The following is an 18,487-nucleotide window of genomic DNA, read 5'->3' as shown; positions in this document are numbered from 1 at the left end:
AAATTCTATTTTAATCTGTTACTAATTGAGAAATCAGCAACAACAATTACATATTTTTAAAGGAAATTACTATACTTACCAGTGCATTTTCTCTACCCACTTCATACTCAGGTAGGTTACTAACATCTTCTAGTTTAGATGGCCAAAGCCCAGTCACTCTCCACAATTAGTAAGTTTAAACCCTGGTAATCATTCCAAACCCAAGCCATTCTGTCCAAAAGCCCTTTACTGCCAACGAGATTTACTTTAGAGAATCTGTACCTGGATGACAGTACCACGTCAGTTACAAGATACACATCCCTTTAGAGTCAATTCTGGTATCACAGGATCTGAAAAACAGCTGCCTGATATCTAGATCACTTAAAATTAGAAACTGGATTAAAACTACCACACATTGATAAACTATTGGTTCAGTCAGAGAGAAAGGGAATGAAGTGATAAAGGGAAAAAGAGAGAGAGGGAGAGATTTCTTGTGAAAGCATAAAAGGATAAAATGAAATGGAGACAGGTAGAAAAACTAGGCTTTTCGCTTTGGCAACTTCACAAGCTACCAAAAATACTGTCAATTAGATCAGAGAAGAGATAAAAAGTGGACCATTTAAAAAATAGTGTCTATGTGTGTACTTTCTTTGAGAATCTTGGAAAAGAGAAATGTGCAAACTGCCTTGTCAGTTCCAAATTCAACACAGTACAAAGCAAAGAAACTTTTATTACTACACTCACACAAGTAATGGTTAAGTGTCCTGACGTTTACCCTGGTAGCTTAAAATGATCAAATATTAGTTTCCACAGTAGAGCTGTTTTAACTTCCTAATCCTATTCAAAGGATGGGGGGGCGGGAGGTAAGGACAGACAGATAAGGACTAATAATTAAGTGCTTAGCACTGTCACTTCATTTCAAATGCCATTTTTGTCCTTGGGTGAATGTATATAACACTAAACTATGACTCAGCAATAGTCTTCTATTTGGTTTAACTAGTATCACTTAAACAGCTTAATACAAAATAACGCTTTAACAGCTTTCTCATCTGAGACAAATTTAAGATCACATGACAAGTAATACACAAATATGTTAAGAAATTACCAATCTGTCAATCATTTTAAAGAGTCCATGTAACATACATAGCAATATATTATTTATAACCAGAAACTGCACTGACTGATAGACACATTAGTTTGTTAAGCTCTATCTGAAAACATGCTGTTTTATTAAATCAAAAACCAAAAATCTTAGATTAAATCTCAAGTTACATGGTTTTACAGTCAGGTCTTATGAAGTAGCACACCGACTACCTTTCTTGCAGACAAGTTAACAGGCAGGAAGAACCCACAAAGAGCACACTGACAATCGCACAAATTGGACTATCTAGACTACAAATAAGTCCTGAAATTCATTTGAAAAATGTCAAGGAGTTAACAGAGAGATTATGTAGTGGCCTTGATTTTTATTTTTCTTTACCTAGAATTCTACAAATTCTAAAATTTATCAATTGATATATCTTTTAAATAAACAGCACCAGTCTTGCCCATTGATACAATTAAAATGTGACTTTCTCAGTTCTTAGTTCACAAGTTTATTATGAAAAACACTGCAATGCTCTTGTGCAGTAACATCGTCTTACAGGAGGGAAAAAAAAAACAGTTCTGTTCAAAACAACTCACCAGGTTCTGACAACAAAGAACAACATGAGGCTGAGATTGAGAAGGGAAATAAACTGAGTGCAGACAAATCATACAATTAAATTAAACGGTATCCCTGAAAATAAACAAAACGATTTCAAACTCACAAGTAGAGGGGAGGCCTTGGTACTTATTTTTAAAAATGTTCATTAAGCTCCAATGATTGTTTGCTGCTATCCTTATCTACAGTCATGCTGAGTAAAGCTATAGCTAAATGGAAGTTAAATTGTATTCACGAGGTGTTAATGTTTACATCTTATTATCTGCAGTCTCTCAGAGAAAGCAAAAGTAACTACAAATAGCGCTATGCCAGAAACTGGTTTCTTGACCAACAATGTCGCTTCAGCATGCAATGAACTGGTTCATTCTAAAGTGGTCACGGCTGTTGATGACAAGAGGCTTTGTATTTTTATATGGCACATCTTTTGGTCCGTGTGAAAACAAGTTTTTTGAATGTTAACTATTCTCTGACACTCTGGAGTTACTGTTGCTCTTCCCATTTCCATTAGGTCAATATATGGTTCATGGCAATACTGTACAAGTTTAAAATTTCATTACAGGAAGTAGTCTGGGGTACGACGAGTAACATGTGGCTCGCCTCTGCGAGGTGCTGGGTCAAACTGCAAGCTGAAAAACAAGACATATTTGTTGTTTATACTCTAAGACATCAACGTACTGACCATCGAAATCAAGAACATTAGTCTTTCAAACTTTCCACATTTTATTCCTATCAAATCTCAGCTTGCCTTAATGTAATAGAACTCTAACTGCAACCTAACTACGCATTTAATGACAAGGGTCTTCTAAATGCATGCCTCCTCAAACAGCCAAGACAACTTCTGCTAGAGAGGATATCCTTTTATACATTGGGGATTCCTTCTAAGATCATCTGAAAGAAGGGTTCCACTAAATATATTTTAAAAATTTAAAGAGCCTAATGTACTGTATCTCTAATCTCATCTTCAGGATTTATTATCTTATTAATTCCACAATAAAAACATGGGTTTAAAAGTTAAAACCCTAATAATTCACATTAGGGTCCATACACGACGAGTTTCTGTTGATGTGTCTCAATGTATCATAGAACTGTTCCAAAGGAAACTTAAAAGTCAAAACGGAATCTGGATTTAGCATGAGCTCTTGAACTCTTAAACCTCCCATTAAAACTATACATTCAAGTAATGGCAACCAACGACTCAGGTGTAAATACTTACAAAGAGTATTTTAGAGTATCATCAAGTTCCATGATTGCAGCTTGGTTACCACAGCGATAACAATAGTTTGGAGCACTGAAAATTGTTACTACATTCCGGTCATGGCACCAGTTATATCCCTACAAGGAAAACCAAAGAGATAAAAATCTATTTTACTTCTCTATTTACACAACTAAATGCAACTCCACTCAAGAAAGAACAAAAGATCTCCTCTTCCCCTCAAAAGGCTTAAAAAATAGTAATGCTTTGTTTCTGGAAGATTTAATAATTTTCTGTACTCTGCACAACTTTAAAAATACATATGTATAGGGCTGGCCCAGTGGTACAGTGGTTAAGTTCGTACACTCCACTTCAGCAGCCCAGGGTTAACAGGTTCAGATCCCGGGCACAGACCTACGCACCGTTTATCAAGCCATGCTGTGGTGGCATCCCACATATAAAACAGAGGAAGATGGGCACAGACATTAGCTCAGAGTCAATCTTCCTCAAAAAAAAAAAAAAAACCCAAAACAAACATGTATTTATTTTTCCCCAAATTACAAAACTAGTGTACTCTAAAAAGAAAAGCCCTAAAAAATAGCACCAATCACCAAAGAATAAACTGCTTCTTATGTATCTGGCCTTCTGAAAATAGCAGTGTATCATTAGCCTCTCTTATTGCAGTGGCCCTAAACATGATTCAAGAATGAGCATATGGCCATTCCTTGTAGACAAGACAGGTACTTACTCCTAGAAGACCAGAACCTTATTAATTCTATCAGTGGGAGTGGGAGTGACCTGTGGGTCAAGGTCCTCAAGTTGGTCAATGCCCAGGTACAAAGGAGAGATGCCTCTAGGATCTCCAGCCTCATTGCCTCAAACTCCATCTGAATGCATGAGTTACTTTTTAAGTACTGTTCACAAATTTCTTTCCCTGTATCTTTAGCAAAGTCAGACTTTATTGATAACAATCAGAGTTGTATTAGTACTAATCTAAAGAGGACCCTACTTTTACAAGTATGCTAATCAATGTTCTCTACTAAGTATTTACTCTATTTCCGCTTTAGTTTCTTCTTTCAAATCACCTGTAATCCTACAATCCAAAGGACCACTTAAATATTTTGGTGTATTTCTTCCCAATCTCTCCTCCATACATACACACATTAAATATACGAAACAAACAAAACTGAGATCATAAAATGTTACATTCTCCTCTTCCCTGCACGTTACTTTCCCCACCCTTAAATCCCAAGCACTATCTAGTCATTAAGAATTCTCTTGGGGCCGGCCCAGTGGCGCAGCGGTTAAGTTCGCACGTTCCGCTTCTTGGTGGCCCAGGGTTCGCCGGTTTGGATCCCGGGTGCAGACATGGCACCGCTTGGCACGCCATGCTGTGGTAGGCGTCCCACATAGGAAGCAGAGGAAGATGGACACAATCTTAGCTCAGGGCCAGGCTTCCTCAGCAGAAAGAGGAGGATTGGCGGTAGTTAGCTCAGGGCTAATCCTCCTCAAAAAAAAAAAAAAAAAAAAAAAGACTCCTCTGAAAACATGGGGGCCTGCCCGGTGGCGCAGCAGTTAAATTCGCACATTCTGCTTCTCAGCGGCCCAGGGTTCGCTGGTTAGGATCCCGGGTGTGGACATGGCACCGCTTGGCAAAAAGCCATGCTGTGGTAGGCATCCCACATATAAAGTAGAGGAAGATAGGCATGGATGTTAGCTCAGGGCCAGGCTTCCTCAGCAAAAAGAGGAGGATTGGCAGTAGTTAGCTCAGGGCTAATCTCCACCCCCCCCACCAAAAAGAATTCTCTGAAAACATGTTAACTATGCATTTCATTGTGATCAAAAGCTTGAGATTTTAATTCTAGAATGCACCTACTAAAAATGCTCAGGCCGTATGGCAAATTCATCAAAAGGAATATATGGAATGTTCTCATTAATATCATTTAATTTAAAACTCCCTAATATCTTCCTTCATTAAGTTTACTTAGAAAGCAAATCAGTTTTGAAAGAACAGAACGTACCTCCATCACCAGCTGGTGAGCTCTAGACACCAACGTGAGGCCATTGGCATGATTAAATGTCTCAGAAATATCTTGCCCAAAGGTGTAACCAGCTCCTCGAGGAGATATACCCCATCCGCCACGGTCATCTGGATCTGACCACAGCAAGTCACACATTGGACCCTAAAAAGCAAGTTAAGTTTTGAACTGCCTCTTGTAAAAATAATTAATACATGATTTTAGTAATTCTCCAGAAGCAGGACCCTACTAAGCCACACTTTGAGTGGTGGTTGCTAAAAATAGTGAAACATTTTGCAGTTAAAGTCATTTTTCTGTATCAAATAAATAGGAAACTATTTCCAGATGTCTTTAAGAGGTTCAGCCTACATCAATGAGCCCCAACAGCAACAAGCTCTAATTAATCTGCCTATAGTATGCATACTTCACGTCAGACAGTATAGCCTAGTAATTAAGGCAGAGGCTCTGAAGAAAACTACGACCTAGGTCCTACAAGCCGAATCCCACAGCTGCTGTGATCTTGGCAGGTTTCTTAATGTTAGCTTTTTCTAAAGAATAGAGTCGACAAGAGTGCTCATACCATTTTTGAGAACTAAACAGAAGGATAAATACAATGAAGTTAAGTTACGATCACATTTTCCCTCTCTCTAAAATGTTTCCTGAAAAGATTTTATTACCAAATAAAAGTCAATACCTCATGGGGAACTTCTTGTAGGCGATCAAGTGCTCTGATGTGATCCAGTGTATCTATGGATGGTGAGAGGCCACCATGTAGACAGAAGATCTGAAAAGAATGGTTTATAATGTTAACCTCACCTAAAACAAACTTTAAACATTCAGGAACAAGCTGCAGGCAGTAGCCCAAATCACGTGGCCCCAGTGGTGTTTTAGCCAGAACCAATGTTGCCTCTGCAAGGTCTTTCTTTCTTCCAGCCCACCCTAAACTATCTAACTCACTCCCTTTCTTCCTGATAAACCATCACTACTGCATCCAGATTCCACTTCAAACAGCTCCTCCAGGAAAATGTTTCTCTGACATTACCCTCACCACAGACTATTATCTTCCTTCTCATAGAATCTTCCTGCAATTTCTTCTGTGCACTCCTCTACCTGGACCAGTGGATAACTAATTACATCTCTCAGACTTGTCCAGAAACAGCCTGAGAGATTGGATGGGCGGTGGGCCCAACACACAGTTTGTTCAGTGCCTGATAAAAAGAAGGCACTTCAAAAAGGCCCAAATGGGATGTGAGGGTGGAAAAATAAGTTACTGGCACCTAAACATTAAGAAAGCAGATTCTTGAGGGTCAGCCCCGTGGCACAGTCGCCAAGTCTGGCGCACTCTGCTTCGGCAGCCTGGGTTTGTGGGTTTGGATCCCAGGGGCAGACCTACATCACTCATCAAGCCATGCTATGGCAGTGACCCACATACTAAAAACAGAGGAAGACTAGCAACGGATGTTAGCTCAGAGTGAATTTCCTCACCAAAAAAAAAAGAAAGAAAAAGAAAGCAGATTCTTGAAAATAATTAGTAATATAAGTTTTAAGAAGACCTACATACCTGCCCATCCACCAAGGCAGTGAGAGGAAGATAGTCAAAAAGATCTGTAAAATATTTCCAAACATTTGCATTTCCATATTTCCTTAAACACTCATCATAGAAACCATACACTTGTGTGATCTGTCTGCTCTCATGATTTCCTCGAAGAATGGTGATGCGTTCACGGTAACGAACCTGAAAAAAAACAGAAAACAACATGAACAGCTGGCTCCTTCAAAAACCAAATGACAATCCAGCAAACATTCTATAGGGAAATCCACAGTTCCAATTTTGTTGGAAAAAACATCCTACACTCCCACATCATACCAAACTGAAACCATGCATCTACAAACATTTGTCCATGGAGTATCTGCCAACCCCATCTCAACTAAAATCAAACTCTTGCTACCACCTTTATAAGCATAATCATCAAATGTAAAACTCCATCTATGACTTTTTTTTTTAGATTTCAATGATTTTTGGTAGATTCTTAGTTATGCAACAACCATCACAATCCAGTTTTAGAACCTTTCCATTACCCCAAAAAAGACCTCTCGTGCCTGTCTGCAGTCACCCCTGACTCCCACTCCCAGCAACTGATGAATTGTTTCTGTCTCTTGAAATTTGCTTTTTCTAGAAATTTCATATAAATGGAATCATACAATATGTAGTCTTTTGTGTATGGCTTCTTTCACTTAGCAGAACACTTTTGAGACTCATTCATGTATAGATGAGCAGTCTGTTCCTTTTCTTGCTGCACAGTACTCCACTGTAAGGCTATACCACATTTTGATTCTTTACTCACCAGTAGTATGAACATTTGGACTGTTTGCAGTTTCTGGCTATTAACCATAATGTTGCTATATCATTTGCATGGTAAGTTTTTATATGGATATATGTTTTCATTTCTCTTGGGTAGAGTCCTAGGGAAGGATAATTGCTGGTCATATGGTAGGAACAGGTTTAACTTTTTGAGAAACTGCCAAACTTCTTCAAAGTGGCTGGACCATTTTACATTCCCACCAACAATGTATGAAGGTTCTAATCTCTCCATAAACTCACTAACACTTGGTATTATCAGCCTTATTGATGATAGCCATTCTAATGGGTGTGTGACTTTAATTTGCATTCCCTTGATGATTAATGATTTTGAGCATCTTTTCGTGTGCTCACTAACCATTCATATATCTTCTTGGGTGAAATATCTAATCAAATATTTTGTCGCTTTTAAAATTATTTATTGTCTTACTGAGTTATAATAGGTTTTAAAAAATATATGAATACTTCTTTCTTAGTGATGTCTTTTGAAGAACAAACAAATCTTAATTTTGATGAAGTTCAACTTATCAATTTTTTAATGGATCATGCTTGTGGTAGCTAGGGTATCTAAGAAATCTTTGCCTAACCCAAGGTTACAAAGATTTTCTCCTATGCTTTATTCTAGAAGTTTCATAGCTTTAGCTCTTACATTTAGGTCTATGATCCATTTTGACCATTTGTATGGTATGAAGGATCTAAGCTCATTTTTTACATGTAGATATCTAACTGTTTCAGTACTATCTGCTGAAGTTTCCTCCCCCGACTGTATTAGTCTGCTGAGGCTGCCAGAACAAAGTACCACCAACTGGGTGGCTTAAACAACAGAAATTTATTTCCTCACAGTTCTAGAGGCTAGAAGTCCAAGATCAAGGTGTCAGTAGGGTTGGTTTCTTCTCAAGGCCTCTCTCCTTGGCTAGTAAATGGCCATCTTCTTCATGAGTCTTCTCATCATCTTCCCTCTTCATCTGTGTCCTAGTCTCTTATAAGGACACCAGTCATACTGCGTTAGGGCTCACCTCTATGATCTCATTTTACCTTAATTACCCTTTAAAGGCCCTATCTCCAAATACAGTCACATTCTGAGGTATTGGGGATTAGGACTTCAACTTATTGGCGGGGGGGGGGGCGCGCACAATTCAGCCTATTAACACCTTCAAACATGAATTCTTAAAGGTAGCATATTCATTCCTCCTCTGAGCACTGGGATGCTTACTGGACTTTAAGTACAGGTTAGCCTGCAAAGCTGCTTTCACTGTATCTAGAGTCACAGCAGAAACATTCCATCATTTAATCCAACTCCTTCATTTTACAGATGCAGAACATACTAACCTGCGAAAGTATTTTGTAGCACTTTGCATGATTCAGACTAGTAGCTTCATGAGCACATACATTATATTGCCTAAAACATTAACTGCCTAAAATTTAGCTCTTGCCAAAACCACATCTCACTGCTTCTCCAATCTTAGAAGTCTCTGGCAGCCATTTTATCATTCTGCATATTCTTTAGTAAAATCTTCTCCCCAAAATGTAAAGTCAAGCAATTTCTTTTAAGGGAAAGGCAGAAGCCTGCCATCCTAAAAGCTGTTTACCTTTTTTTGTTTCACCTTCAGATCTTTCTATACTTCCCAAAGCTACAACTGGTATAAAAAACAACTTGCTTTCTTTATCATTTCTATTGTTTTACATTATCATGTAATGTTTAATGGCTGCAAACTAGTCCATCAAGATAAATCATAATTTGATATTCACTTACTGTTCAATATTTAGACCAATTCTTTTTCTGATATTAAAGATAATGCTGCAATTCATGTTTTTATATAAAGTCCTTTTCCTCTTGACTTTCTTCCTCAGTAAAATTTTAAGTATATGATTACTATGTCAAAGGATATAAATATTCTGACATTTGCTATGTTTTGTTCCTTTATAATACTCAAAAGTATCTAGAAAGGTAATTATATTACCTCTCCACACCCCATTTATTGAACTAAAACTTCTATTTGACCAGCCTCTAACGTTTTTCAAATAATCTGACTGAGGCATTCTCTTCCTTCGAAAATAACCTTTTTGTTTTTATTCTATTCCATCCTCTCACTGAGAATGAAGGCAGACATTTATAAGTCCCAGCCCTGAATATCTGCATTCCTAAACGTGGAGTTTTATTCTAAAAACCTAACACTCAGATGGAGAAAATCACAAATCAGTGGGAAGAAAGAACATTCAAGAGGTCTGTCTTACCCAGTTCAAAATGCCCAAACATAAAACTAAAATTACCTTAAGAGCTACAAGCAGTGTAACTGTTTCAACTGAATAATATCCTCTGTCAACATAATCTCCCATAAACAAGTAATTTGTATCTGGTGATTTGCCACCAATTCTAAACAGTTCCATGAGATCATGAAATTGCCCATGCACATCTCCACAGACGGTGACTGGACATCGAACTTCTTGCACGTTGGATTCCTTTGTCAGGATTTCTTTAGCCTACGGATGGAGAAAAACCAATACATTTGGCGTTAAACAACATTGACAAAGATATGTTGACTCACACTTAATGTAGCTTAAGGAGCAGACTCAGTATAAGATGAAATTGCAGGAAATTATGATCCCACTAAACAAGAGGGCAAGATATGGCTGGGTTCTAGCCACTGGCTATCTTAACCCCTGATACCTAGAAAAAAGTGTATCAAAATGCATAACCCCATTTCTCTCTTCAGTATCAGGAGGTTTTAGGCCTATCAGCTGCCATCTAATAACTAAATGCTAAAGAGATTATTATTAGCAGCCATATAAGATCAATGAAAATAGAACAAGACATTCAGGTACCTAGTTTCTTAGCTTTAGAGTTCTATAATGCAGGTACTCCAGGATTCCAGGCTATGAGGAAAGCTTTCTTAGTTTTGCTTGACTTTTAATTTTTGGAAAACATTAAAATTTTATCTGTATTTTGATGTATTTTTTACACTCTATCCCTAAATGCAAATTTCTTGTTTTACAATTGTGGCTATATGGTTGGGTTTTATGTTGCTTTTAGAAAATTGCTTGGCAGCATATGCATTCCCCCATGTAATCACAAATCCAAAGATACTTTTAAGGGTAATATAACAGTTCACTCAGTAGAAACCATATCATTCATTCAATATACACTTATTGATCATTTACTGTGTGCCAGATACTGTAAAGTGCACTGGGAGATAATCATTCATGTGCTCAACCATCCAAGTGGTGTGTGTGCCAGGCCCTGTGTTAGGCACTGGAGGTAGAGAGAACAGGATAGGTAATTCCCATGCAGGTGGGGAGATTTACAAGTAACCAAGTACAGACTGTGTTAAGTGCCACGAGAGAAAGGGAGAGAGTAACTGGTGGAGACCACTTTAAATAAGATATCACAACAAAGAAGACAGTTCATAAAAGCACAATGGAGCAGGAGAGCCAGACAATAAAACGATCATTACGAAAGAAGGGCCAACTGCTAAGACACGCTAGAGTAAGCAGCAGTGTTCCAGGATCACAAACAGTGGAACGGCCAGGAAAACTGCTTGAGATCCAAAGAATGGGCAAGACGGGAAATGGGAGAAGGTCTAATACAGACAGATGCAATTATATGTAAAAAGTCCCAGTAGTTAAGAGGAAAAGGCTAACATGGCTGAAGCACAGCATACAAGAGTGGAGAATAGGGGGGGACCTGCCCAGTGGTGTAGTGGTTAAGTTTGGCATGCTCTGCTTCAACAGCCCAGGTTCATGGGTTTGGATCCCAGGCACAGACCTACACCACTCATCAGCCATGCTGTGGCAGCGACCCACAAACAAAGTGGAGGAAGACTAGCACAGATGTTAGCTCAGGGCTAATCTTCCTCAGCAAAAACAAACAAACAAAAAACAAACAAAGCCCCAAAAAGAGTAGAGAAGAGGGTAGACTGGGGTGGGAATAGGGTGACTGACTACTCTGATTTTAGCACTGAAAATCCCACATGCTAGGAAAGGCCTCAGGTGTGCCCAGACAAACCATGATAGTTGGTCACCCCAGGCAGGAAATGCAGGGGGAGAAAGGGGCATGGTTATGAACTGAAGAACAAGTCCAATCAAAGCAGTATTAGAATAGAGATCCACTGGCAGAAAATATAAGTGAATTTAGGATTTCAGAGGTAGGACTATGGATGTGGATTTCTGAGATGGAGCAGAGCTTAAAGGCTACTAGTATTCAGTGACCAATCCATCAACAAGTCTTGCCTAGTCTCCTTCTAAAACATAGCTCAAATCCATCTGCTTCTATCTTTTTTGCCACTACCCTGGACCACCATGATCATTTCACCTGGATTTCTGTGCTAGCCTCCACATTGAACTCCATTTCCATGCTTCCTGCCTTCAATCTTCATGCAACAAAGTGACACTTTATAAAAGATTCACCAGATTCATTTTATTTAGCACTGCGTATACAGCATCTCACCAGAATAATGCCTGAGACGCAGAAGGCACTTAACACAGATTTGTTGAGTGAGTCAAGAACTTAAACTGAAATACTGACTAGGTCATCTTCAGAGAAAGCCATGGATATCACCCAGGACAACAGCAGAAGTACAGGCCTAGAAACTGGTACCGAGTTCTCTGGAGAATGAAGAAACAATAGGTAACAGCGGTAAAGAAAGATGCCTAGGAATCTAGGTAAAGGACAGAAGCCTGAAAAACACAGGGAATTTTATCCTTCAGTAGAGGGAAGCAGCTGGGAGGACTATTAGAGAAGGTACATGACATCCTTAGGATAGCCAGATTTCAGTTAAGCCAAGGTAAAAGACACTTCTGAGAATGGGTTAAAGGTATTTACTTCACATACTCTATCAACTTTATTGAGCATCTCCAATGTGCGACCAGAATGGTGTTCCAGAATGTACAGAGAAAGGCTGGGTCAGGAGAAGGCAACACATTGCAACATGAGGGTGAAACTATCATAGAGAATTATTGCTAATGAGCCATTGTTCATTACATTTTGAGCGACAACCAAGATGTCAAGCACTAGTTTTAAGGCAGTGGAATGCAATCTTAGCTGCACGTTAAAAATCACTTGGGGGGCTGGCCCAGTGGCACAGCGGTTGGGTTCACACGTTCCGCTTTGGCAGCCCGGGGTTTGCTGGTTCGGATCCTGGGTGCCGACATGGCACCGCTTGGCAGGCCATGCTGTGGCAGGTGTCCCAGATATAAAGTAGAAGAAGATGGGCACGGATGTTAGTTCAGGACCAGTCTTCCTCAACAAAAAGAGGAGGACTGGCAGGAGATGTTAGATCAGGGTTAATCTTCCTCAAAAAAAAAAAAAAAAAAAATCACTTGGGACGCCCTTTAAGAAAAAATCCAGATGCCTAGGCTACTCCTCTCCCAATTAAGTCAGAATCTTCAGGGGTGGGATCCAAGCATCAACAATTTATTTAAAGTTTCCCTTCCCCACCTCACACTGGTGCTTTCTTGGGTACAGCCAAGTTTAAGAACCACTATTTCAAGTTGGCCAACATTTTGGGCAGCCTATTTCAGGACACTCATCAATCACTGACATCCCAAAATTAATTATTAATTTGACCTAACATTTTTAAGTTACGAAAAAATTTCCACCGTGTCTCAAAAAGAGCAATTTCTTAAGAAATATAAGCCATCTCTGCAGAGTAATTCCAATCTCTTCTGATTTATTATTACTAAAAAGCACAAGTTCATTAGGCATATTCCACTACTCAGTCTTTTTGGCATTAATACCATGTCTAGTGTTTTTAGCACCTAGTACATACTAATGAAAATAGCTGTAAATGAAATATAGGTCCTACTTCAAAGAAATTTGCAAAAGTTATTCAGAAGTTTTCAAAGGACAACGATATAAGAAAACAGATGGTCACATACCATGCAAATCTTGCCATGATGTTATTACCACATCTAATTCTATCAGAAGCTAAATTTCCTTACCTGCAAGGCTATTCTCTGTAAGTGATAAAAGGTTGCCATTCATGACTGCCTGAAGTTCCTTATTACAATCTGCACACAATTTCTATTAACATCATGGAAGGGAAAATTAAGGCTAAATGCTATTTGTTCCCTTTATTTTGATTTACACAAATCATAATGATAAACACAGTATCTATCTTTAGTTTTATTTTTAAAACTATACTAGTTAGGGGCTGGCCCCGTGGCCGAGTGGTTAAGTTCGCGCGCTCTGCTGCAGGCGGCCCAGTGTTTCGTTGGTTCGAATCCTGGGCGCGGACATGGCACTGCTCATCAAACCACGCTGAGGCAGCGTCCCACATGCCACAACTAAAAGGACCCACAACGAAAAATATACAACTATGTACTGGGGGGCTTCGGGGAGAAAAAGGAAAAAAAAATCTTAAAAAAAAAAAACTATATTAGTGAAAGTAATACATTCTTGTAAAAAGAATTTTAGCAGCAGATAAAACTAAATATCTCTTTTGACCATTCTCCACAATCCCACTCCCCCTGGGCAAAGTAACTGCCAATAGCGTTCTGATGCATATCCTTTCAGAACCTTGTTTACAAATTTTACATACATTATAATATGCCCACAGAAACATAACAGTTTTCCTTTGCATTTTTAAACTAGAAACAATATTGTTCAGCAGTCTGCTTTTCTAACAATATATCTTGGAGTTCAAAACATACATATAGACCTGCGGTTAATTTCTCATAGTGGATGTACAGTATTCCTTGAGGGCTGACAATACTTTAGGGGGTAAAAACACTGGAATGCATATCCTAGTATTTGCTCCCTCATATACACACACAGGCACATTTCCTGAAAGAAGATACTTTGAAGTGGACCTATTGGTATAAGCAGTAGTTTGCATTTTTTTATGTCAACACTATCAAACTGTCCTCCAAAAGGGAAAGGACACTGTATATATAAACAGAACATTTTTAACTTCGAAACCTGGGAAAGACAAAGCTCTTTCTTCCCTTCCCGCCAAATTTCAGATCAGAACAGCTGTAGTTAAATCCTAGAGAAAACAGTAATATGTATCAGATGCAATCAACCCAACTATTAAGTATATTTCAACAACAAAAATTCAAGCTTACAAAGGATCGATATTTTAAACATAATTTTTGTTTCTTTGTCTCAACTTACTAGCTCTCAGGTGATCACTATACGAAAATACACTACCCCAGAACACCAGAATAATAAGCCAGTAGATGTCCTTACTAAAGATTCTTTTACCATCAGGAAAACTAATCATAGAAAAAGAGAAGTCTGAGAGAAGCTGTACTGTCACAAGAAGTCAGTCCTTCTAAGTTCCCAAAGCACCTAACAGAACACCTCTATGGGTCAGCTAATGGGTCACCCAAGAACCTCCAGACCTTCATCAACCACCAGTCTCAAGGAGAGCTATACAACCTCAACTCTCTAGTTTAAAAATAAATGGTAAAACCTGACTTTCAAAGTAATTTAATTGACAGAGATTTTAAATTTTTTTTGGGGGGGGAGGGGAGATTAGCCCTGAGCTAACTACTGCCAATCCTCCTCTTTTTGCTGAGGAAGACTGGTCCTGAGCTAACATCCGTGCCCATCTTCCTCTACTTTATATGTGGGACGCCTACCACAGCATGGCTTTTTGCCAAGCGGTGCCATGTCCACACCTGGGATCCGAACCGGCGAACCCCGGGCCACCAAGCGGAATGTGCAAACTTAACCACTGTGCCACGGGGCCAGCCCCTAGAGATTTTAAAAATTTTAATAACTACCTTTTCCTCTATGGTATTCTACTCCTATAATTTAAGGCCTTATGTTACCTGAATTATGCACAAAAGCAAAACACACAAACCCCAAATTTTTTCAGCTTACCCTAAAACATTTTTCCACACCTTCAGATGTCTCAGCTAATATATTTAACATTTGAAAAAAAATTAAGATCAAGTTTTTAAAAACAGTGTAATTAGTACATTTATTTTTTATTTATTAGGACCCTACTGAAATTCAGTCAAATCGTACAAACTGACATGAATGAATTCGAGGAAAAAAGATTTGATATAAAACTTCAGAGAACAAGGTTAAAACTGAAATAGGCTATTCCATTAATAAGAGCTTATCACAAGTAACAATGGAAAGTTAAAATTTCATACCATCCTAAAATCTAAACAATTTGGTGATCCTACTTGAAGGAAAGCAACCTTTAGGGACATTAATTTATTATCAATGTGATCACAGCATTCTGAGTTCTAACTCAGAAATCTCACAATTTTATTTTTCAACCTACTATAAAACAATCAGATATAAAGTGAATGATTTGTTTGATAGATATGGGCCATCCCTAACCACCGTAATAACATGAAATTACAAACAGGGCAGACTTACATTAGACCTCATACAGCATCCAAGCCAATAGTTTTCAAGGAAGACAAAAAAACATGAACCAACAACAGATTCACCAACTACTTATCTATTAATTTCCTTAAGGGCACACAACAGCAGTATCATTTCTACGTAACCTGTGCTGTAGAAAAAGCCATGCAACACATTCATACATTTTTATTATTAAATCAAGCAACACCTAAAACACCAAATGATTACAACCATGTAAAAATTCTTTGTATAAAAAGACTGGAAAGCATTAAAATGTTAAAAGATGGTTTATTTCAGCAGTGAAACTGTAGGAATATGGCTGTCTTAATCCTACCACCCAACAAAAACTATTCTCACATTTGTTTGTATTCCCTTTCAGTTTTTATCTACATACGTACAGACCCCTCATGTTTAAAATTGGTCAACGTCCCATTTTATGTCCTAACATTTCATATTCACTAACCCAATTTCCTAGAGCATTATAGTAATCATTTTAAACTGCTGTATAGTATCCTCTTGAACAGATCTATACACATATTATCGTTTATTTGAATTATCCCCTTTCAAGAAATTTTCAATTGTGGGATTACAGAGCAAAAACAGTATGAACATTTTTTTTGGTTTCCTACATACTATTAAACTGGATTATGCCAACTTGTTATGCAATAATAAGTGGAAGAAGGTACCCATTCTCAGCTATTTCAGATATAAAATGTTATGTCCTGATTTAACTCGCACTTTTTATTTTGAAGTTTTTATTCTATGCTTCTTTACTATCAGTTATTTCTCCTCTTATACAAATTGTCCACACATGTTCTTTGAACATCTATTCATAGACAGCTGATGTTCTTAAATGTTTTCTATTAAAAATCAGGTGAAGGGCTGGCCCCATGGCCGAGTGGTTAAGTTCGCGGGCTCCACTTAGGCGGCCCAGGGTTTTGCTGGTTCGGATCCTGGGCGTGGACGTGGCACTGCTCATCAAGCCATGCTGGGGCGGTGTCCCACATGCCACAACTAGAAGGACCCACAACTAAAATATACAACTATGTACTGGGGGGATTTGGGGAGAAAAAGCAGGGGGGAAAAAAAGGATTGGCAACAGTTGTTAGCTCAGGTGCCAATCCTAAAAATCAGGTGATTATTAATTCTAATGTTCACAGGAACTCTAGTTCAAGTAAATTTAACATTTCATACTCTAACCATAGTTGAATACATTTTCTACTAATATAGCCAAAAAAGACATAAAAGGCTGAAAAATGCAATAATTAATTTTTGAATTTTACTTTTCATTTTAAGCAGAACTGAAGACATCTGAAGTTTTTTCAAAAGCATAATAAATTTGCAAGCAAGGATAATTTTTCTTCAATATCCTAAGAGACACTGAATTCATACTGCTTTTATGAAAGATAAAAGGTAGGTTCCTTTGACTTTCATAACTGCAAAAAAAAATTAAGGTTCATGATATATTAGTCTATATGGCTAGATTTTTATTTTGGTGATAGATAAGGTAGGACATATGTATCATAGGACATATGTACACATATGCATCTGGCGTATTACTAGCCCCAAAAGCAAATGAATCTCGAGCTAATTATCTTCAAGCATCAAACCTTTCTTCATTCTACTTGTCTTTCATTAATTATAATTAATAGATGCCTCTAATATTTTAGAAAACATTTTAGTCTTCTTTAAAACCTGTATGATTATACTTTAGGGTCTAACTGAAAGAAAAAGGTCAGTGATGAAGGACAATTCTAAAATATATTAAAGTAAAATACATAATTTGATGTCTTTCCATCTGTTTCTGTCAAATAATCATCCTCACCTCTGACCAAAACGAATGCCCATTTTCTTTAAAGCCATATGTCTCTCATGCAACAGACTGGCCTCAATCTTTACCAATCAACCTACACATGTGCATGAATTAAACATTTCCAATCATTCCTGAATAGGAAAAAAAATGTTAATCTACTAAACTGAGAAATGTTGCTATATACATAGTTTAAAAAATCTCACCACAACAATCCACCATGAATGAGATTCAACCACTCTGGGTCACAGTTTCCTCTCTCATCTGTAAAGAGCGACTTAGCCTAAATGGTCTTTAAGGTTCCTTCCATCACTAAAATTCTACTCCATCCTAAAGCACTTCTTAAGCCTTCTTATTAAAAGTCAGAGCCACCCAAGAGAAACAGATAGTGCGCCTTACTGCTATTTTACAGATGATGGGTTGCAGAGAAATAAAATTCACTTGATCACCACTAGCATAAACATTCTAAAACCTTTCCTATCTAGAGTCTACTACAAGGCCAACCTCCTGACTAATCTGAAGCCCTGTTATTAGAGCAGAAAACAAACAAGTCCCTATGATAATGTTATTTAGACAAAACTAAACAGTGAAAACTAATAATGCATATAATGGGAGCTTAATAAATTTTGGTTGAATGAATTCCAAAAACACGTGTACACTGCCACATACTTAATACCATCACGGACACTCTGACCTTTGTGAACTACACTTTGCATACGACTCCAGCTAGGTAAACAAACTGTCTCCCAGCGGCATTCTAAAAGAAAGGTTCTCAACCTTCTTCCAGCCCCCTCAACGACAGAAGGGTTAAAAATTCTCATCTGTAGTAGTAACTAAATGACTAAGGCAGAGGTGAGGACAGAGTGCCAGAATGACTGGCCAGCCGGTCATGTATAGATTAGAAAATACTCAGATTCACATACACAAGTCTCTGTCACTGCTTTGTTCACCCATTCCAAACCACAATACCAATAAACAAACAGGCAATAACAACTTGGCATTGTGAAGAATTTACGCAGTTAATCCCAGATTGTTCTTTACACTTCTTTTAGACCCAATCCCCCAGCCATTTATTGGCAGCCAGACCTCTACTTCAGCCTCTTC

General features: G+C 38.1%; 1 protein-coding gene across 1 annotated transcript in view; it reads right to left on the bottom strand.

Annotated features, from left to right (window-relative positions):
• Window positions 1-1,550: 1,550 nt before the first annotated feature.
• The window catches only part of PPP2CA (protein phosphatase 2 catalytic subunit alpha), a 23,650-nt gene continuing 6,713 nt past the window's right edge, over window positions 1,551-18,487 (bottom strand). Inside the window, exons 2-7 of the mRNA XM_070571040.1 lie at window positions 9,522-9,731; window positions 6,453-6,626; window positions 5,586-5,675; window positions 4,895-5,056; window positions 2,895-3,013; window positions 1,551-2,307 (exon numbers count right to left, since the gene is read on the bottom strand). Coding sequence (XP_070427141.1) covers window positions 2,235-2,307; window positions 2,895-3,013; window positions 4,895-5,056; window positions 5,586-5,675; window positions 6,453-6,626; window positions 9,522-9,731 — 828 coding nt within the window. The 3' untranslated portion in view covers window positions 1,551-2,234. The remainder of the gene's footprint in view (window positions 2,308-2,894; window positions 3,014-4,894; window positions 5,057-5,585; window positions 5,676-6,452; window positions 6,627-9,521; window positions 9,732-18,487) is intronic.

The sequence above is a fragment of the Equus przewalskii genome, chromosome 13 (genome assembly GCF_037783145.1).
Source record: "Equus przewalskii isolate Varuska chromosome 13, EquPr2, whole genome shotgun sequence".
Classification (NCBI taxonomy): Eukaryota; Metazoa; Chordata; class Mammalia; order Perissodactyla; family Equidae; genus Equus; species Equus przewalskii.
This window is presented reverse-complemented; position numbering and strand designations above follow the sequence as displayed.